At 42.9% G+C, this 23,524-nt stretch overlaps 1 protein-coding gene across 8 annotated transcripts in view; it reads left to right on the forward strand.

The window, feature by feature from the left end:
• Window positions 1-17,716, forward strand: part of RUNX1 (RUNX family transcription factor 1) — a 276,130-nt gene extending 258,414 nt beyond the window's left edge. For 4 of the 8 annotated variants that reach the window (XM_075593804.1, XM_075593806.1, XM_075593807.1 and 1 more), the window contains 3 exons: window positions 4,339-4,383; window positions 9,684-9,845; window positions 14,844-17,716. In XM_075593804.1, the coding sequence (XP_075449919.1) occupies window positions 4,339-4,383; window positions 9,684-9,845; window positions 14,844-15,337 (701 nt within the window). In that variant the 3' untranslated portion in view covers window positions 15,338-17,716. Of the gene's footprint in view, window positions 1-4,338; window positions 4,384-9,683; window positions 9,846-14,843 lie in introns of those variants that run through there. The other 4 variants (XM_075593805.1, XM_075593810.1, XM_075593809.1 and 1 more) reach the window with 2 other exon arrangements.
• Window positions 17,717-23,524: the final 5,808 nt, after the last annotated feature.

The raw sequence follows: 23,524 nt of genomic DNA on the forward strand, positions 1-23,524 counted from the left end.
TCTGATTTATGTTGTGTGTGTGTGTTAAGCCTTAAATTGTTGAGTCTCTGGCTGGCTGCAGTGGTATTACTGGATGGTTGGTGCATGTTTTCAGCTCACAGAGCTGGCTCTGATACTGGGTCTCTTGGCTTGGAATCCATTCCAATCTCACACCTGTCTGAGACAATGAAGGTCTTGTTAGGAACATCTCGAGTTAAGGCAGCCTATGCGCCTTTTTTTTTTCACATGAGGATTAAGAAAATAAGATGAAGTCAATGCTAACGTCTAAAAGATGTATTCCTTATACATATTAGTGTTATTCCGTCTTCTTTTCAAATATGCATTAAAGCAGAAGATATAACTGCCACCTAAATCTTGATAATTTGAAACACATATTCCTGTATTGGATCCTAAGGTAGATTATTTTTTGTTAAGTATTTGTAACTTTGACCTGTCATTGAGATTCATTAAAAACAGATTTAAACTTAACTATTATCAGTGTAGCATTCCTCAGATAGGTTTGAGTACATTTCAAAAGTTTTATATATATATATATATATATATATATATATATATATACAGTGTTCGACAAACCTATACATTTGCACGCTCCGGGCGAGTGGATTTAATATCGTGGCGAGCGCCTATTTGCCCAAGCAGCACACGTTTGGTACTAGGTGGCGAGTAGATTTTTTTGTTCGGCGAGTAGATTTTTTGATGATTTGTCGACCACTGTATATATATATATATATATATATATATATATATATATATATATATATATACACACACAAATAGATTTTGGTGTTGCTTCTGAAGATGGAGCAAGACCAGTGAACCCAATTATGTGCACTCGCCTATTATCGAATTTTTGAAGGTACAGTAGGAGATAAAGTAAAGACTGATAAGGGACACCTATCAAATGTTGCCTGTTGTAGAACACAAAATCCCCCCTAGAGACAAAATGAAAGTACGTAAATAACTTAAAATACTTTTATTATTACAATAAGTATAAAATATAGTGGGGGTAGACAGACTAACAGTAAACTAAACAAACATTATATGTCCACCAATATAGAACCACTGTAGCTGGCTACGGGTAGATGCCAGAGCTAGTGTCCTTATAGTGTGCTCGGTGCTAGTATATCAATCTCAGTGAATAAACATAAAAAATCAAAAAACCACCGAGGTGACTTATAATAAAAGTGATAAACAATATAATATGTGTGAGCACCAATAAGTCCACAACAAGGAATTTAAGTGTACTGTATATATACTATATACATGTATAGAGCCGATTAGGTATTAGAACACAGCGAAAAGAGTCTTATAATGCAATCCGGAGTCAAGAGCGGCATCTCCAAAGGATGAACCACATCCAGGAAGATTTCTAAAAAAACAAAGAAAACAAGAAGTGCACGTTTCTTGTTTTTGTTTTTTTGTTTTATAAATTTGACACTGCTGATACAAACTCAAAGTGTGTGTGTGTGTGTGTGTGTGTGTGTGTGTATCTATATATATATATATATATATATATATATAATATCACTTGTGAGCACATTCACGTGTCTTAGACAGGTCTGCAACCCTCCCTTTCAACTATTATCACCTAGCATACAGTGCTTCCATTGCAGCAAGGGATTCTGGTAAATGACTTGCAAATGAGCACACACTGTGTCACCTTTTGCCTGAAATCCATTTATATGGAACCCATATAAGCAAATGCTATGCTGTACACACAGCTTTTAGGCACAGCATGGGAATAGATGCCAAGTCAGTCAAACCACTCACAGATATGTTTTAACCTTAATGGGTCTCATCAGTGTGAGGTTGGTTGTACTGGCTTTGCAATTTTCAAGGCTGTGCTTAAAGGCGGTGTGAACAGCACACCATTTACTTATATGGGTTCCATGTAAATGGATTTCAGGCAAAAGGTGACACATTGTGATGTTGGCCCGCTCTGGCAGTGAAGGGGTTATGCATTGCATTCATTAGCACCCTGTACTTTGCTCTGCACTTGTAGACTGCTTGTTCTGGCAAGTTTGTCTTTGCCCCCACGGTGTAATTTTTCTGGGATTCCCCACACACCTCTTAAAAAGGGGATATGAGCAGTCCCAAAATGGGGTTAAAAATAATAAGAAAAAAACCGCTGGACCCTTTAGCACGACAGCCGGAAACAGAAACAAGAACAAAGAACTGTAACAGAACGTCTTTTGTAACCCAGAAAAAGGGAACTACGTGTATTTATGGCAACTGATTACTTACAAAAAACAAGATGGTATCTGAGGACAGTTTTACATGTATCCAGCATTTATGCGTTTGTGCTGTTATTATCGTGATGTAGAAATGACCTCTAAAAGGGTCACATGCAACTTGGGTAGCAACATGGCGCAGAGCCGCGGACTACCAAAACATTACCTTCTACATACTGCAGGGCCAGTCTGTTGGGAATCAAACTCCTATGTCACTTAATGAGATTTTTGCATGAGGGTTTCTTTCCATAGTTTGCAGTTTGGATCACCGGGTCACTTCCTAACACGGGGCGCATTAATCAAGGGCTGGGGAACAGTGCAATATTGTGTCGTTGGGTAAAGCACCTGGTATACAGCAGACTTGTGTCTAACACAGAGATTGTACATTTGCTGGAAGTGCGCCGTAGGAAAGTTAGCTACAGGAAAATTGCGCAAAAACATGTCCGTTTAGCACTTGCATCTCTCCTTTCCTTGGTCCTGAATACACAAATTCCAAGGAGCAAGATTGCAAGCGACACCTACAGTACTTGGCCACTTTGAGGCCAAGTAGATAAACCTGTTGAAGGAACTGACATACTGTAGAAGCTCCTGAAATGTTTACACTGCATGGCACAATGAAAAGTAGGCATGTCCCTTGATAACCTGACTACACAACAGTGTCCAGGTAAGCAGGTTTTCTTTTCATGCAGCTGGTTGCGACAGGTTCAATGCCAGGACCCTCCTTCCTCTAATTATAGAGGTAAATAAGAATTTTAACCAGTTAGTGTTAGGACCTGCGATATTATGGTCATGCCTTGAAAGGGGCTCGCAGGCTTATACGCTTTGGCCAAAGGGTTAACTAAATTACCCTTTTTTCAAGAGATATATAGGTATTTCACTGTGTATTTTTGTCACATTGGATGTTGCTCTGGACTTCTTTGTTTCTTGTTTTATACACAACAGAAAGCTTCTTAATTATAGTAGAGCCGAGTTGATATAAGATGGTGGCAGAGAGCACAGTGAGCCATGGAATTTAGAATTCTGCATCTTTGATCCTGTTATACACAGAGGAATCAGGATGAGAATATCTTGTGCCATGGTCCTAAGTATGTATACCTGCAATAGACACCTAGCTAGTCAGGTGATCAAATGTACATTAGAGAAGAAATCCATGTGTTTCACGCTGTATAATCCTGGCCCCCTCCATCCGCAAGAGGTGTTAAGTGACAGGTTACTCTGCTTTCAAGAAGTTATACTGCAACTTATAACATATATCAACACCACATTCAAAGTCAGTTAAAACAATGTATCTTTTCTTTATTCACATGAAGAAGACCTTAGTTCACCTTGTAAATCAAAGCTGTGCCCCGGAGGGCGGTTTCATCCCGCTCTGCGTGGTATCATTTTTCTCCCAAGGTGACCTCATCTGTTGAAGTATGAAGGTTGTATTTGATATGTCACTTATTTTCTCTAAGTCAGTCAGATGAACCAGCACATCTTTAGATCATCAGAGGTCTCCTGCTTACCAGAAGTACTTTTTTTTTTTCTCTTCTCCCTCATCTTCTATGTTGAAATGTAAAACATCGCAGGCAGAATTCTCCTCTGCTGAAGCGGAGTTACATCCTGCCGGTGTTTTTCAAGGCCCCTGGACGTGTTCCATTTTATCAGTTTACACGGCCTTTCTTCTCAGCACTGGGGATGAGATCATGAAAAGTGTAAATGGCTGTTATCTTCAAAGGGCCTCTCTCTCTCTCGTAATGGCAGGGACACGTCTTGCCAACCGTGTGTGATTAAGCTATTGCAATTCTAACTAGTTTACAAACATCTCCCAGAGGGAGGCGGAGCGGGCAGTAGTGTAGAGACAATGGCGGGCCTTCCACACAACAAAGAACAACCCTTTAGCTGGCAGGTGGGTCGGCAACTAAAAGGACATACAGTTAAAGATGGAAAAACATACCCACGCATCTGCTCCTCATACGCCATAAAGGATATTTTATGAAGCATACACTTAATTATTATTTTTTTCATTTATGGAACAAATTTTTTTTTTCTTGACATTTTATTTATATTTTCTTTAAGAGGTGTAATCTAATTTTGTATTTTTTTTTTTTAAATGGAAACTTTGAAGATGGCCGCCCTCACGTGCGAGAGTTCCCAGTAACAAGTTGCCCAGGTGATGTTAGTAGAATGGTTCCAGGTCTTATGCTTAATAGTGGCTCACATTGGGCTGCTCGTGGTAAAATGAAAAAGCGTGATACATTCATGTATTTGAGAGCAGTGCAGACAGCACTTTTACCCCAAAGGGACTTAATGCGCATCACAATTACACTATAGTACGCAGTATGCAGGACACAGGAATATTACAGACACAGGCCACAGGAGAGAAGCTTACAATCTCTGTTTTTGGTGCCGGAGGCAAAGGGAGATAAGGTGACTGCCCAAGGTCGCAAGGAGCTGACACCGGGAATTGAACCAGGTTCTCCTGTCGTTGTTTACAGAGGCACTGTCTTTACTCACTGAGCCACTCCTTCTGCCTATGATGTGGCTCATGCTTGCCAAACCCACACTAGGGACGCAATGTAAAGCGATGCTGAGGATAACTACTCACTAACCACTCTACCATCCAAAACGTTTTGTTTTTAAAACATATATATATATATATATATATATATATATATATATATATATAATATATATACTGTATATAACGCAGATGCAATAACTATGGTAAATGTTTAGTCCCTGCCAACAATTATTACTATGTGATAGGGACGAGCATAGGCAGGTACTGTAGACACAAAATCAACATTTCTGGCAGACATTCTTGACATTTTAGTTATTGTTCTATGTTTTCGGGGAGTGTAACATTTTTTTAGTCTAGCACTAATTGCCATAATAGGCAGAGCTATTACAGGAAATGCCCCCTGTGCCAGCTACTGTTGCCTGCTTGTGTGTGTGGCATTCACGTGCTTATGACAAAGCTCTGGTAACAGTATTCTTAGTCAGGCACCAAACGTCGATAGAACGGTTCCGCCTCCACCAGGCAGGCTGACTAATGTTAGTTCACGGCAGTTGCTAGAAGCCACGTGATCACTTTTCTAATGAAAATGAGCACGAGGAAAGATGCGGAATTTGGCGTTCAGTTATTAACAGGAGTTATGGACACGCAGTTGTCATTCTAGGTGTCATGGTTAGAACAATGTGCGTATGTACATTACATGACGGGTAGTATTGTCTAGTGCGCAGGGCGGCCAACTCCAGTCCTCAAGAGCTACCAACAGGTAAGGTTTTCAGGATATCCCTGCTTGAGCACGTGTTGCTCAATCAGCCCCCGCTTCAGCACCTGTGGCTCAATCGGCCCCTGCTTCAGCACATGTGGCTCAATCAGTCCCTGCTTCAACACAGGTGACTCACTCAGTGGCTCAATATCCTGAAAACCTGACCTGTTGGTGGCTCCTGAGGACTGGAGTTGGCTACCCTCAGTGTAGCGTGAGAAATGATGCAGACTTGGGGAAGTTTGAGAGGAAAATGAGTGAGCTCCGAAGTGTTTTCTGACACTTTTTCACCTGCGATAACCCTATTATGTCTGACTTGATCCCAGCCACACAATCCAGAGTCAGCAACCATGTTGATGCTACCAAGTATGTGAGCATAGCACAGCTGTCCATTACTCGGGTGCCGCGGCACTTAACCCCTGACGCGGCTGTACCGTACACGATGTTTAATGATGCAAGCTGCGGTTTCCTGGAAATCCTTGGTAAAAGAAAAGAAAAAGGGGTTGGAAGCTAAATGGGGGTGATGCATGTTGTGTGCTCGTTGGCATGTCCACACCCACCGCTGGTTATTTGGCAGCATTGTTATTGGTTGTTTGTAGGGTTTTTCTTCAAAATATGAGCGTTTTATGTGGCGCAGTTGGGCCGGGTGACAAGGAGCAGTCACGCGGTCACGTCCTACAGGTATCAAAATAATTCAAATTACAACTAGAATGATAAAGTAGATTGTAAGATCTTTGGGGTAATGTGCCACAAATTCAACTATGTACAACCCTATCTAACAAAAATAAAACCAGGAGACGTAGAAAGTTGTATATTTGTGATCTGAATGCACAGAGTAAATTGAGGTTGGGAAATGGATTCATAGGAGGGATGCATTCTGGGAAGGACTTTGCATGTCCGGGCTGTGCCAGGTCAGGTATCCTTGCAGGTTGTTGCTTCTGATTGAATTCTTTGCAGCGGGGTGTGGTGTTACCAGGATAGGTCTTGCTACAGACATCTTTTCTCAAGTCGCCTATTGGGAGACAAAGAACAGTGTAAGTAATCACACTATTGTGAGTAGCGAGTGTGGCAGGCGGTTTTGTAGCACAGTTATATTTTGACGAGAGGCTGTGACGCCCGTGCAGAAGGAGTCTGCTTACTCAGTGGGAGAGATGGTTTCTATTTCATGCCAGCAGATTATATACTATACAACCCTGCTGGGGCAGTACTGCCCACATTGTGCAGTACTGTGCCCACATTGTGCAGTACTGTGCCCACATTGTGCAGTACTGTGCCCACATTGTGCAGTACTGTGCCCACATTGTGCAGTACTGTGCCCACATTGTGCAGTACTGTGCCCACATTGTGCAGTACTGTGCCCACATTGTGCAGTACTGTGCCCACATTGTGCAGTACTGTGCCCACATTGTGCAGAATTGTGCCCACATTGTGCAGAATTGTGCCCACATTGTGCAGTGCTGTGCCCACATTGTGCAGTGCTGTGCCCACATTGTGCAGTGCTGTGTCCACATTGGACAGTGCTGTGCCCACATTGGGCAGTACTGTGCCCACATTGGGCAGTACTGTGCCCACATTGGGCAGTGCTGTGCCCACGTTGTGCAGTGCTGTGCCCACATTGTGCAGTGCTGTGCCCACATTGTGCAGTGCTGTGCCCACATTGGGCAGTATTGTGCCCATATTGTGCATTGCTGTGCCCACGTTGTGCAGTGCTGTGCCCACATTGTGCAGTACTGTGCCCATATTGTGCATTGCTGTGCCCACATTGTGCAGTACTGTGCCCATATTGTGCATTGCTGTGCCCATATTGTGCATTGCTGTGCCCACATTGTGCAGTGCTGTGCCCACATTGTGCAGTGCTGTGCCCACATTGTGCAGTGCTGTGCCCACATTGTGAAGTGCTGTGCCCACATTGTGCAGTGCTATGCCCACATTGTGCAGTGCTGTGCCCACATTGTGCAGTGCTGTGCCCACATTGTGCAGTGCGGTGCCCACATTGTACAGTGCTGTGCCCACATTGTGCAGTGCTGTGCCCACATTGTGAAGCCTCGATCTACATCTTTATTATGCTGCAAACCCCCAAAATCTGAGAAACTGACCGTAACTATCATTATATGGAGCCTCTGCAGGGGGAAGCTTAAGTGCTGAAACGCATGGATTTCAAGAGATTCTTCACACACAAACTTAAAAGAATCACGTTACTAAACATGCCTAGTGTGGCGCATAAACCTGATTGATTGATTGCACTAAGTCAGGGGTGTTCAACTACAGTCCTCAAGCCCCTCTCGCCCCCCTCCCCCCACAGGTCAGGTTTATAGGATATCCCTGCTTCAGCACATGTGGCTCAATCAGTCCCTGCTTCAGCATAGTCTTCGAATGGTCCTCTGATTGAGCCACCTGTGCTGAAGCTGGGACATCCTGAAAACCTGACCTGTTGGGGGTTGGGAGGGGGATTGAGGACCGGAGTTGAGGGTCCCCTGCTCTAAGCATCTGCTCATGTTTAGAGCTTCTTGACATAAAAATAATATGCTAAAGCAGGGGTGCGCAAACCTGGGGTCTTGCGGACTGGAATTGAGAACCCCTGTACTAGTAAAAGGGTGAGAGACATGGCACAGCAAACTCGCCCCACTCTCTTCTGTGCTCTTCTTCTACACAGTCAGTGCCAAAGTAGCTTTAGGCTGGGGCCATGCTGCCGCAGACCGCGCAGAGGCTTCCGCACGTGGCGCGATCAGACTGCCTTAAAGCAGTGATCGCGCCCATACGGCGTGCGGGCTCGTGCACGCGGAAGCAGGAGGGGCGGCGTGGAAACTGATTTCTCGGCGCGACAGACAGGTCAAGTGAGCGGTTCGCCCAATAAGGGCGAACCAGCTCCGTGACGTCACTGGCACGCCCCTAGACACGCCCACCGACGGCGCGTCTACCATGGCCAAAAAACGCACCCGCTTCATTATCCGCAATGTGACATCACGGCCGCGCACGCCTCCGGAAGGGGCGAAGGCACCATGGACCTGGCCTTAAATACAAACATTTCATCTGTAAATTGTTTTACGTATCATTGGTGCCATTGGTGCCATTAAAAAGGGACTTTTCTTGTTTTCAGACCTGCTATATTGTTGTACGTTGGACTGGAGCAGAGGGGGGTGGCTTTCTTTACCCCGGGGGAAAACAAATCTTTGAGTCATTGTAGAATGGGCAGAACTTTTAAGCAGCAGGGATTTTCAAATCATTGTGTGTAATGATTCTGGGATTTGTACTGTGTGTGAGTAATGGCATTTAGAATTGTGTCCAAAGGTCAATGTTGCTATTCACCGCTTGCTGAGAATGTCACTGCATAGTATTGTGTGTGTGAAAATCCCCTCTGCACAGGCATGGTGTTTCTGTTACGCAATGACTCGTATGCTTAACACCTTCAGGTAGGTCCTTCCTGCAGGAAACGGGATATTTTTAAAGTCCTCTAGTGCCACCTTGTGGCAGAGCATTAACATTGGTAATAACCCTTGAAACAAATCAACCTGGAATCAAAATACAATACTCCTGAGTAGTTTCTTAATGCAATTACTAGGAGGAACAGTATGACGTTAACGGAATTTGAACAATTCTAGGGCTGAGTAAGCAGAACAAAATATGTTTCCATTTAGATCTCGCTCACTGTCATCTCCAAATTTGACATACTGTAGGAGATTAAAGGGGAACAACTCACTTTGGGGGTTAAACCGAAAGAGAATGATACATACTGCATATTTCCATCCAAACACATATCTTAAAATGACTAGCTAACGTGGGCATCTTCTCTACTCCTCTCCCTGTGACTTTACATTTCTATTTCTCTCTCTCAAACTGGCAGTTCATTGGGAAGTAATCCGGTAACATTGGTATTGTCACAAAGCTACAGAAGTGTTGGTCTGTACAACACCTGTGCTTTGCATTCACTGGTTGGAGTGTTATGGTAAAGGGTCGAACTGAGCCCCATTTAGGAAACTAAACTTTCGCTTTGTAAAAAGTGGTCTTTTTTAAGCTGTTGTCTGATTTTATATATTACAAATATACAAATATGCCACAAGCATGATGCCGAAGTGAAGAGATCGCCTTCCTTGTTTGAAAGGACTATGTTCTTCCATTTAAGCACAGTACAACTGATTGTACCCGAGTCACGTTTGATGTTCCATTTTCTAACCAGTCATTTGTTTTTGTTTTATTGTAGACTCAAGACAAGTTCAGACATCACCTTCTTGGTCATATGATCAGCCTTATCCATACTTGGGATCCATTGCGACTCCATCAGTGCACCCTGCCACACCCATCTCACCAGGACGGGCCAGCGGGATGACATCCCTCAATGCAGAGCTCTCCAGCCGTCTGTCAGGTATGGATCTCAAGGAGAGAAGACGTGGAATGGTAGTCACACTTCCCACCTACTCAGTCATGTGTAGCCACTATTCTGTGTTAGAAACACTGAAAATCGGTGTACTTTGTAGTAATCACAAGTGGGTTCATTATACAGCCTTACAAAATCCTCATCTTTCAGGGTGCAAAGATATTTGGTACCATCAAGACTAGTACCAACTAGTTCAAACAGTAAGAACAGGTCCAGTTTCCATGGTCCTCTTTTATTGATAGAAAGCTACAAATCCCTGGATGCGTTGAGAAAGAAGAGGGGAAAAAATCAGAACTGAAACCACCTTTATTTCCGACATCAATTTGGCAATTCTGCCTAATCCTTGCTACTAGTTCAGTGGTTTCCAAATTTTGGGGGGTTAAGGAACCCTAAGTGAAATTCTGAGGAACCCCCAACCCTCTCTAACAGCGCATGTGTGTGATCAGATGCATTGTAAATTCTTCTGTATTTGATACAATTTTCAAATGACCAGAGAATTGCTGGGAACCTTTTAGGAATGCCTGGGGAACCCAAGGGTTCCTAGGAACTCTGGTTGAAAACCACTGATGTGATTTTATTGTTAGCTTGTATCTCTGACCTCTGATAGTTTAACTGGATCGGAATGTTGATGATTTCCGTGTCCGTTCATAGGGATTGCAGTGGTGAAGAAGGTGACACGTCAGGTGCCTAAGCACATTTCGTTTTAAAGAGCAGTTCAAATAAATCTTAATAAAGTTTATTAAATCCAAGCTACTGGGCTACAATTAGGGTATTGTTCATTAGATGTTGCAAGACTAAACCTTCCCAGAGAAAACTACACTATGGATTTTCTTAGAGATTGCAAGACCAGACTTCCCATCGAAAACGACACTAAAAAGCACTCACTTGTTTTCAGACAGACGCCACACCTTGTCTGAATGCAGTTCTTACCTAGGGGCTTGTTTGTTTTGCGTTAATTGTACTGTACGCTGCTGCCAAACCATGGCCTGACATGGTGTTTTAATCTGTGTCATGCTGATGATCCTATTAAGTTGGATATTATCTGTTCAAGTCCTTTAACCCATTCAGGGGCGGCTCCTCCTGCCCTGAAACACCTTGATCTATCATGCATCCCAGCGTCTCCCGCACTGGCAAAGTTAATCCTTTTCCTTACGCGTGGGGTTTTTGCCTTTGTGTCGCTCTGAACCCATCATTGTCAAAGACTGCGGAAAAAAAATAATCTAAAAAGCAATTGTTGTTGTTGCCCCAAATGCCTTTAAATCTTTTTGTTGTTTTATTCCTGTACCATTTCAAGCAGAATCCGTGCTATCTGAATGAGTTGGCACTTGCTTTTCTGTGCTGAAAGGCAAATTACAGGCCTGTGTTGAGAGATCATTATAAGGTTGTGAACTAACCGGAGATACAGTTAGTGTCTCTTGATCTTATCTAGCAGTTACTGTAGGCAAAATAACACATTGTTTAGGGCAGACAAAAATACCTCTTATAGTATCCAGATTCTCACATATAATTGTTTTCTCTGATACATTATTGGTATAATTCCTTTGTTCTCTATAAACCTCATAACACTTCACTCTTATCACCAACATGATACTTAATGGGCTTGTGTTTCTCAGTAACGTTAAAGACCTAAAACATACTAAATGCTAATCTTACCTAAGTACATTTATTTTGGGCACGGTGACACCTTATTCAATAACCCGTGTCACCGCCATCCCTGCGCTGGGGAGAACTTTTCTCTTGTTTGGTAGCATAAGTGCCATAGCATATTTAACTATTATCAGAGAAACCTGCTGTACATTACAGAGCCGTGAGTTGCAGTCTGGCAATAACGTATTTAATGCAGTGATACTAATCTAAATCTTCATGGAGCCCCAGCTACACCAGTATGACCAACACATTAGGAAAGACATATGAATGCACTTGGTTAACATGAAATGCTGGCTTGTTATCCTCAAAACATGGTCTGGTTAGGGAGCCCGGAGGATGGCGAGCCACTGAGTGAAGGACAACAGTGTTTATTAATTCTAACAGACATTATCTATCTGCCTTTCATGCAACTATTCTGAGTCTGAAATCCTTATCACACAGTACATTATATTGCTGTCTGCTGTTAGCGGCACAAAAGGGACTTTTTGTCTGACACATGCAGCTACAGTATGAATGAAAGTTTGAAGCATTAAACGCCTCCACTTTCCCAGATCATCAACAGATTAACTTGTGTCGAGAGAGTGCAAGTCCTGTTCTATCGCCTTTGGACGCACACCACATTCAGGCTGGCGGGAGTAGGAAACTTTTTCTCAGATGAAAAAACAAAATCTGAATGGTTCGGTGATCTGTATTTTCCAGAAAGCGTTGTGTGTATTTTTTGTTTCACTTATTGCCCTCGCCGTTGTTTGAGGTTATGCTCGATACAATAGATCAGGGGTGGCTAACTCCAGTCATCAATGGCCACCAACAGGTTATGTTTAAAGGACATCCCTGCTTCAGCAGAGGTGGCTCAATCAGTGGCTCAGTCAATGACTGAGCCATCTGTGCTGAAGCAGGGTGTAAGGTTCTTGCCAGTTAAAATGGGCCGGGGACCTCAGGTTGTCCCGGGTACCTGTAAGGTTCTTAAACTCAATACGGGCCGGGAAACTCAGGTCAGCCGGCCGTGACTGGAAACAGTGCGGCTCTACCCCGGGGAGACTTCAAACCACGCCCTGGGCTGTGGGATCTTGATCTGATGACGTACGAGTACCCGGGACACGAAGAAACAGACAAAACACAGGGTAATTCTGATTCCTCGTCTCAGCTTTATTAATGAAAAGCAATACTATTTATACAGAGAAATAAGGTGTTAATTGGACATCCTTAAAAGCTGACCTGTTGGTGGCCATTGATGACTGGAGTTAGCCGGTCATGCAGTAGATGGTAGCCTTAGTACTAGAACACTTTACACACTTATTCCAGGTTAGGTCAGGCCTCTAGTATGGGTGGTTGATCTGAAAAAGACAATTAAGTAAATAAACATTGCTAAGCATATACATGGACCTTCGGCCTTAAGACTTAGCGCTCCTTAGTAAATATGGGCATTGGTCTGTTTAAAATTCAGTCTCTAGTTCTCCCTTCCTGATCTCCAACTCCCTGTCTTATATGTTAAAATGTTGACCTGTGATCAAATGACTTTGAAATAATGAACTTGGCGGAAGATAAGACCCATTTGGCCCACCTAGGGTCCCCATTTCCCTGGCTGCTGTTAAGCCTCAGACCCTAACCCTAATTGAAATTAGAAATGCATTTCCATGGAAGTCATCAGGGGTCCGTGCTGACTCACTTTTCAAAACCAGTGTCCTGTCTTCTACACTAATAGACAACCACTTCATATTTCTGTCAGGGGCGCCTCTCGGAAACGTGGATTCCTTTTGGCATGACACCAATATTCTTTGGTGGAAACCGAAAGAAAAAAAGACAAAACGTTTTAGGGTTTATAGATAATCTCTTCACTAATTTGCAGGTCCCTCGGGCAATAAAGCGGTTTAAAGATCTAATCACATTTTGAGAGGATGAAGAATTACCTCCTTCCTGTCCCTGTGGCTAAAATTCTGTGCCATGTAAAGTGATCAGTCGCTGGGAAATGAATGATCTAACATTGCAAAGAATCATAATAAAACACCAGGGAATTTAGTAGAATGTGAATATACTTTTTTGAACAAGTTAGGACCTGGTAAAAAAAATGCTACACTGCACTGAATTTATCTGAGAGACATTAGAAATTATCTCTACTCTGAGAGTAGAGATGAGCGAGTCCAGAGCCCACCCCCCCCCCCCCCAATCTGGACAGCGCCTCGGCCCAAAGTTCCCAAACCCAATTCCAACGAAAACTTGCTTCCATCTCGGGCTCAGGGAAATACACTTGATGTATTTTCGCTCTTTAGTGAGAGCACCTCACTACCCACCAACATTTGAGGGCACAGAGGGGAGGGAGAAAGAGGGGGAGTGTGGGGAGTGCCAAATAATCCATACAGCAGGTAAAGGGACAGGGGCCCATGGAGGCTTATTATAGAGTTAAATACAGTATAAAGCAAATAAGGTAAATATGACATTTTATTTATATATATATGTATATATATGTATATATATATATATATATATATATATATATAGTTATACTATACCGTTTGGAATCTGGAATCAAGAGACAGCACACAAGGGGGTAGTTGAGAAAATAAGTGTATTTAGTGAAAGTGGTACATCATAAACCAACGTTTCGGTCCTCGTGGAGGGACCTTCCTCAGGGTGATGCAATCGGAGGATCATGTACTTAGAATCACTATGTATTAAAGTGCTGCGCCGTCATGTACCGATGTCTCTTCCTGTTTACCACGACCCTGTGTCACAAGGGGGAATGTGTGTCGGTGCCGGCACAATGTAGGAGCTCTTATCTCTGTCAGTGTATCCGTGGCAGGCCTGTTCTTCTAAAAGCCTTCGGTACCCTTGCTTATTATTCATTGCACCTGTTACCCGATTGGTAGGTGTGTCCTGATCTCAGATAAGCTGTCTCAGTTCTCTCTCTAAATTGAAAGATATCCCTTATTTCTTGTTATAACTTCTTTCCCCTTGCTGCTCTGCTGTTCCTCCGTGCAGGAAGGACTGACTCCCTGTCTCTCCTGGTCCTTCCTGAGATCACTCGGGTTCCACCCCAGACTGGCCTGTGGAAGCTTGCTGTTGCAGCCCCTCTTCAAGATTCTTCCCCTCTTAGCCCCTCCTCATTCACAGCCTTTCCTATTGGCTGCTTCTCTGTCGGTCAATGTCTCACTGGCGAGAAATCCACCAGTGGACAGTGTGAGTGCATAGCATACACACCACAGAGGGTTACATTTAAAACCTCAATTTCAGTACAAAACGCAGAGACAAACGCAAACTTGTTTTTTCTTTAAGAAAGCAAACTGAAAACTCATATATTCTATGTGTATTTTACCAATCTAAATTATTCCTTTTTGTTTACAGGAGCCTCTGACCTGACAGCGTTTAGTGATCCTCGAGTTGGAATCGATCGTCAGTTCTCTGGCCTTCCTTCAATTTCCGACCCACGCATGCACTACCCAGGGGCTTTCACATACACACCAACTCCAGTTACTTCAGGAATAGGACTAGGAATGTCTGCCATGACCACTGCCACGAGATATCACACCTACTTACCACCTCCATATCCCGGATCTTCTCAGTCTCAGGGTGGTCCCTTTCAGACCAGCTCCCCGTCATATCATCTCTACTACGGAACATCTGCTGGATCCTACCAGTTCTCCATGATGTCAGGTGGAGACAGATCGCCACCTCGCATCCTTCCGCCCTGCACTAATGCTTCCACAGGGTCTACTCTCCTAAACCCTAACCTTCCGAACCAAAGTGATGTGGGAGAGGCTGAAGGTAGCCACAGCAACTCCCCAACCAACATGGGTACCACACCAAGGCTGGAGGAAGCAGTATGGCGGCCATATTGAAAATATCTTCGAGTCTGCAAGTCTTATTCAGTCTACAAGTAAATTTACTTCATTAGAAGAACATATTGGTTTAAGGAGATGTTGGAAGGTTCCCAAATGGAAACTGTGAATGCGTCTGGTTAAGCAATGCTGTGAAATCACAACGACGTGGGAAAGAAATGAAAGGATTTCATATACATGGCTTTCTTTTTCAGCCAAGTGATATATGTTCCAGAACGTCACTGTTTTAATATATATTTTTGAGAAGGGGGTCGAAGGAGCAGGGGGAAAAAAAACAGAACTCACTTTTGTATCTAATGCATTTACTTGTCTTTCTTGCAAGAGTCCCAGGAAGAAAGAGGAGACGTGAAGGTTTTCTGGTTGGAACCTTCTGCTAAATTATTTGGACACTTCACAACTTCCATGTAGACGACTGAGCTTGTGATCATTTCTGCTGTAACCCAATTGGTAAGGTACTCTGGAGTTGAGTTACCGTTGGGCAATGTAATATAACCTAATAGTAGCTCCACCTCAGAGTAAGAACCCCTTTGCCTTGGCAGCAACTTTGTAGCCTAAGAGCCACCCCCTGTTTATTGGCACCTTAAAACTGTTGCTTGCTTCTTTTGAATTTTATAGTTTGCAGTTATAATTTACCATTTTTTTTTGTTTTTTTACATCAACTTTGTCTCTCTTTCGGGCTGATTTTCAGATACGCGGCAGTGACAATGGGTAACTGTTGTTTCACCTTGAGGAGTTTCTTGTATATTTATACCTAATGTTTCAGGGTGTTCTTGTTTGCTGATGATCGTCATTTAAATGTACCTTGGTCTGGGGATATTTTGCATTGGCAGCCAAACTTCCACATCACCTAAAAAGGCTGGAGTTTATTGGGGGGCTGTATACTGCGTTCTCCCCGTTATACATGAATATTGTTTACATTTCTTATTTTGTATTTGGAAGTTGCTCTTTTATCTTGGATTTTTGTCCTTTGTTCCCAAATTTGACTTGCCAAGCCAGAATAGTAATAATTGACTATTAATCTTAGAAGTCACTGGAAATATTCAAATCATCAACACGGTTGGTTCTTAATGGGCCCAGTGTCGGTAAAACCCGTTTGCTGCAAGAGAGGCCAGCAATTAATGAGTGCCACTTCTGGGGTTAACTTCAATTATGTAGATCTCTATTCCAGCGGAGGTGACGATCAATAAAAATATTGGAGTGGCAACGGGGTCCATATTAAAAATGCTGTAATGCGGCTTAACAGTGTTGGAGAAGATTTCAGCTTTATTCAAATGAATGGGAAGCCGTTTCACAGCATATCGAATACGTACCAAATTCTCAAACTGGACCTAAGCTCTCCTCTTACAACACTTTCTGGCCAACACCTGAAATCTCTTTTAGGGAAATTGCTGGTTGTAGAACGCGAGGAATCTTATACCGATTTGCATTTGGTTGTGGGAACATTTGCCTGAAAGAAAGTACAAGACACAGGGGCTTGTTCTGTAAGGTGTGATAAGGGCAGATGGCGTGGCCTCGCATGAAAAGACCCAGCAAAGTCAATGGGACATTGCAAGCGATAGCACGTCATCAGATTTGCCACACAATACAGAATAAGCCCCATAGACTTCAGCAAATGATGCAGGTGTCTCCCTGGTAAGTCTGCTATAGAGACTTACCTTCACGTAATTGATCAAAGGATGTAACCAAAAGTCTCCTTTATCTTATAGATTTTTACACCATATATATTTATTGCTATCCCAAAGGGAGGAGCGCAGAGATTCACTTTCTGCCTCCCTTATGAACAGGGTGAGTTGTCCACCCTGCGTAACCGTTAACGGTATATGACACGGGCACTCTCCTCGGAAAACAAGATCGGAAGTAAAACATGCTCAGGTGAGACGTGTCTATGCCCTTCCGCAAATCAAATTAATTGCCATTCATCCCATGTAATCCCTAATTTTCAACACAGGGTGCGGAGGTCACCGTTAGCATCACTCACGTCTTGGCGTAAACATTTCCAATACTTCCTGGCTCCGGTTAGCGCAAGCAAATGTTTGTTTTTTCGCAGAATGTTTTTTTTGCCTGTTACATACATTATATACATTATTTGAGAACCAGTTTATGTTTTTGTAAGATTGAAAGCGTTTATCTTTTTATAGCGCTTACGTTGTAAAGTGAGGAAAACATGCGTTTTCTTTTCTTTCTTTTTTTTATCTGCTTTTTCTGGTATTCGTGTTATTTAAATTCCATTGCTGTCGCCCGTCACATATCCAATGTCACTGTAAATTCAACGGCACTATTTTTTGTTTGAGAGATAAATAAGGGTACAGTGGTACTTGCATATGGATCCAAACTGCTGGTGTTGATATGTGTAATATCAGAATAAATAAAAAAAAAATGTTTATTTAATGTACTTTTAAATTGTGAGGAAAAAAAAACTATTACAGGTCAACTCAGAAGAGCATTTGAAAGCAGGACTTCAAATCAGTTTTGTGATATAAAAATAGATTAAAAATGAAAAAATGTTTTAAAAAAAAACCTTAGCTGCAGGCAGCGCAACAGTAGGACTTATTTAAGATAATTTGTTTTCTTTTCAATTTTTTACACACACACACTATATATATATATATATATATATATATATATATATATATATATATATATATACTGTATATATATTATTTGTACTTTTCAGATGCAGACACACTTTGGTATGTAAAGTGTATCAGATTAACCATTTCGTATATTCACAGTTGGGTCATCTTCCAAAAGAAAAGTGTACATGTTGTGATTTGCAGAGGTAGCAAACGTATAGTATGTGTATCCTGTTTTCAGCGACACTTGCACAATGCACGGGCTCTGATTAGTTCTGCTGTCATCTCTCCAGCAGTGAGGCCCACGACAGGTGAAGAACTGTTCTAGTCTCCCTAGCTGCCTCTAGAGATGTTCTATGTGTTACTGTAACTAACCACTTGGTGTCACCAAAGCTCCATTTATCACGTTAAAGCAGCAAAACCCCCACCCATTACATCTTTTTGGTTTGTTCGAGGATTAATGCAGGGGGTCTCTGGACCCGACCTGTGTTAATTTCAGCTCTGGGGACCCCTTGCTTCCAGACATACTTACCTAGTGGGTGTCAGTATCTCTGCAGGCTGGGAACTTGTGTGACCTAACGAAATGGCAGCTTAAATGTCCCGTGTATTACGCGGGCCAATAGGAAGCCGTGACATCACCCGTTGCTGCTTCCTATTAGCCTGCGGGACCTGGAAATTTAAACTCCACGGAGATACTGGCACCACTACGGAGGTAAGTATCCCGACATCAACATTAACAGTGTCTTCCCGTGTTAGGTTTTATGCCATGAAGCAGCTCACATTGCTACATCAACGTCTGTCCAAAAATATGGACCCGGGGTATCCAAGTCCAGTCCTGAAGAGCTACCAACAGGGCAGATTTTCAGGATATCCCAGCTTCAGCACAGGTGGCTCAATCAGTCCCTGCTTCAGCACTGGTGGCTCAATCAGCGGCTCAGTCGTTGACTGAGTCACTGATTGAGCTACCTGTGCCCATGCTGGGATATATCCTGAAAACCTGCCCTGTTGGTAGCTCTTCAGGACTGGAGTTGGCCGCCCCCCTGCTATGGACCAACAAGACAATTCTTCAGAGATGACAATAGCGCTTTTGAAAAACCTTTGCAGATTCTCTTCATGTGCGCACAAGAAGTGAGACATTATGCCAATTTGTAAAGGAATAAAGTCAATAAAATAAAAGATTGCAGAGCACATACACCGAAAAACCCGGTAGGCTCCTTTAGCACTGAAACTGAACTCACCCTTACATTTTGATGGTTTAAAAAAAAAAATTCTTTTAATACTGTAAGTGTGTACAGAGAAACACTGAATAGTAGATATATATCTCTGTAAATATAGTTTTAATGACAACTTACAGCTTAATAATGAGTCTTTTTCTAGTGTTAGACAGATGAGTGATTTTTCTTCATTGCAGCCACCCAAACTTCCAAAGCAGAATTGGGTCTTTGAGGCCCTTTTGCAATATCCTGTGTAGTCATACTGTCCTCTGTGCCTGGGAGGCGGTTTCAGGGCACACTGACCAGGTGAAGATGTCTTCACAACATATTGAACAGGGGCCTATGTATCTAGGATTGTGTATGCCTATATATCCCTGCAGAAGTATATTTCCAGCGATCTATTCCCAAATACATTATATGATCATTGAAGACGCTGACAGATGGCAAAGCTATGGCCGCTTGTAATCACACTGTCCAGGGAACTGCAAGTTATGATACATGAATTACAGAAAATACTGGCTTTAAGTATAACACGTATTCAAAAGCCTTAAACATGAACCTTTCCCTGCCACAGCGGCAAACAGCCAGCTGCTTCAGAACGCAGTGTTTTGTCTCTCTGGTTTACCAACATCACACGCAATTATTAAGCAGGTGATAGCTGAAATAGCCGCTGTTCGGTTAAATCACCTCAAACAAAATGGGAAAATGTCTCATTCGTATCTTGCGTCCATTTTGATAAAAAAATAAAAAAAATTGCCTTGATATATCTCCTCGTTTAAAACCTCTAATCCAGGGCTGGGCAACTCCAGTCCTCAAAGGCCACCTACAGCTCAGGTTTTCAGGAGATCCCTGCTTCAGCACAGGTGGCTCAATCATAACGACAGAGCCGATGACTGAGCCACCTGTGCTGAAGCAGGGATATCCCTAAGACCTGACCTGTTGGTGGCCCTGTAGGACTGCAGTTACCGACCCGTGCGCTAACCTCTGTGTATTCCCATTCACATAAGGTTAACAGTATTTTTTTCCATTGATAAAAACAAAAAGGGATTAAAACAACTGGTTCCATCTTTCCCAACGGCCTGTAGCCACGTAAAAGCCATACTTGTACCTCTAGTTACACCTGTTTCCCAAACATTTCACACTTTCCTCTACGATGACCTTCCTCTGACATTCGTATGGGACCGTTTTGAAAACGTTACCATCTCAAACCCCCCCCCCCCCCCCCCCCCGCAGTATTTGATGATGTTTTACCTGCATTTTTCTGGGTCTGGACTAATTTCTCTTAAATTATCTTTATTTTATCATTTTTTTTTTTTTTTCTTCTTTTATTTTCTTGGTTATGTAATAGTTGGATCCCTTTGTATTTATGTCAAATGTAAATAGATTTCAGTGGCTTCCTCGTGCAAGACTCCTGATGCTTGTAATGAATTAAACGCCTCGACAGCATTTCCTGTAACATTTGCCTTGTCTTAAAAAACAAAAAAAAAACACTGAAGTGAGAGTTGTTGTTTTTTTTTGTTTTGTTTTTGTTTAACCATTCAGTTATTTTCAAGATGAAATCATTTGTATTTACTTTTTATATACAGCTTCAGCATGGACAGTCTTCACCTCCCCTCCTCCTACAAAGGTTTTTTTTTTTAAATAGCTCTCTTCTTGCTGTAAATGGGGGGAGGGGGCAGAGATATGCATACAGGTGTGGGGGTATTTTGGATATTCAACATTTGTCAGTCACAATGTCCAAATAAACAAACTTCCAAGCTGAGCGTATGTTGTGGCATGTCTGGTTGTTGCACACGTCGCTCCGATCAGACACACGTCTGTCTCTGAATTTCAGTCCACGCATACGCTTCCCACACACACACTCCCCCCCCCCCCCCGGTCCATTCCCAGTTCCACAAACACCAGGTAGTCTTTACCCATGAGTATGAAGATGAAATGGCCCCTATCAAATATGCTGCGAAGCCACCTTTCCCGTCCTGGGGAAGATTTCAGACACATTCAGGTTTTGTGGGGTTGCAGCAGATTGAATAGGGAACCGCGGTGTGATGTAACTGAACAAATTCATTGTGCAACATGAGAGTTGCTTTACTTTTTAGCAAGACTTCCCTAATCCTTGCAGCACTAAGGCTCAGATCTCCGGAGCTCTGCTAAGTGACTTAAAGCCACAATCCATGCAGGCCATTTTATTCTTTTTTTAACATAGGATTGAAGCAGGGGGGGTCTCCGGAGCTGAACCCTATTTATTTCATCACCTTGGACCCCCTGCTTCCCGAGATACCTCCGTGAGGGGGTGCAGGTAGTCGCATTGCTAGCAGGGTTCACGTAATGGAGTTTCAAAGCTACCGCGCCCAGCGGGCCAATAGGAAGCTGTGATGTCATCGGGTGCGGCTTCCTATTGGCCTGCGTGACACGGGAGCTTTAAACTTGGCCCAGATACCGGCACCCCCTTCAGACGTCTGTTTATCGAGAAGCAGGGTTCCCCCCCCGGAGCTGAAATTAACGGGGTTCAGCTCCTGAGACCCACTGCTTCAACCCTATATTAAAAAATAATATTAAGAAAGAGCAGGAATTGGTCCTTTAACAGGGTGGTAACCTAACTTAAGGTCCCGTTAAGCGGTAGCACATATCAAAGGCCAATAACGTAGCTTTAAAATCACATTTTCTCCCGTAAAGAGCATTGCATTAACTATACTGTCTGTTAGTGATAATGAGATGCATAAAAGACGTTTATCCTAACATAGCGGTGTACTGAAACTTTACACCCAGACATTTATTTACAAATACTTCTTACTATGCAAGTTACGGTCAAGAAAGTCAAAAGAAGTTGTATTAATGGAATCTAAATATTGGGAACTTGTATGAAGAAGGGGAGCTTGCGCCCCGGGCATTTTGGCATATTACACAGTTACATATAGTAGATGAGGTTGAAAAAAGACATACGCTCATCAAGTTCAACCTATGCTAAGTTTAGACGACAGATACTTATCCTATATTTGTATTTACAGTATATTGATCAAGAGGAAGGCGAACAAAAAACCCCAATGAAATATCATCCAATGATATCTCATAATAGGGAAAATAAATTCCTTTCTGACTGCAAGATTGGCAATCAGATTACTCCCTGGATCAAGATCCGTCTCATGTTTACTTATTTGGTATATCCCAGTATACCTTTCCTTTCTAAAAAAGATGTCTGTCACAGGAGACAGGGACAATTGCACCAGGGTTCAGTACACTAGACAGAACTGCAGAAATGAACAAAAGTGAATTTATTGGAAAAAAAGTTTCCTAAACTTCCAGTGCATAAAACACACACAAACTCACCTAACTGGGGGAACATCCTAAAGTCCTAGGTGTGGGGACCTCCGTCCGGAAGCTTACCCCGATACGCGGTCCCAACTTGCACCGCTGTCCTTTGTTGTATTGGCAGCACTGCCTTGCTCTCCGCTACCTAGCCGTTTTAAATTTCCCGCCGTTGCTTCACTCCAAACGGCTCAGGCCAACGCTTCACACACGGACCGCAGCTCCACCAGATGCTTCAGACCCCTGCACTGGGTCTCCTCGGTTCCCTTCTGTTGACTCGGTCAGCTCTGTCAGCACACAGCTTTCACAGAGGCTATCAAGTCCAGAATGACTCTGGCTGAGGGGAAGGAGTATTTATACCCCTGTCCAAATCAGGGAAATACCAGCTAGTCTGGGTAGGAACAATATCCCTGGTCTCTACACACATAGACCCGTTTGATGAGATTACGGGAGTGGAAGGTGGGCCAGGAAGTCCAAAATGGCATTCCCAAATATGGTCATTCTTATCCTTAACATAGTCCACAGGATGTAAGCAGGACAATGCCCACACAATTCCCCTCTACAGTCATACAATACAGATATAGCCCCACGGCTTACAGCTTTCTTTCAGGAAAAGTCCACTACGGCGGTGGTCAACCTCTCCCTGGTTCCTCGTGATGGGGCTAATCCAATCAGTGTCCAGGCCCAGGATACCAAACTCTGATGTGCTCACAGCTCCTTTTGCAAGAGAGAGTTAACCCCTGCCGGTCCACCCTCTTGAACAGAGCTGTAAATCTCTGTTTTACATTTTTTAAGAAGAACATATATAGGACTGGTACAATAAACCATACATACATAAATATATATCGTTGACAGGTAGGCATAATGGCGGCCTTAACCTTTATTTAGGAGCAGCCACCGTCACAATGTCCAACCATTTTTGTAAGATATCTATTGTATCTGCCATCACAATCTCCATGGGTAATGAATTCCACATTATATCTGCCCTCACTGTAAGGAAGCCTTTCCTTTGTTGCTGGTGGAATCTCCTTTCCTCCAACCATAAGCTATAACGTTGCTTCTGAAACGTTTTTTTCCATTGCTTTTTTATCCTACAT

The sequence above is a fragment of the Ascaphus truei genome, chromosome 3, assembly GCF_040206685.1.
Source record: "Ascaphus truei isolate aAscTru1 chromosome 3, aAscTru1.hap1, whole genome shotgun sequence".
NCBI lineage: Eukaryota > Metazoa > Chordata > Amphibia > Anura > Ascaphidae > Ascaphus > Ascaphus truei.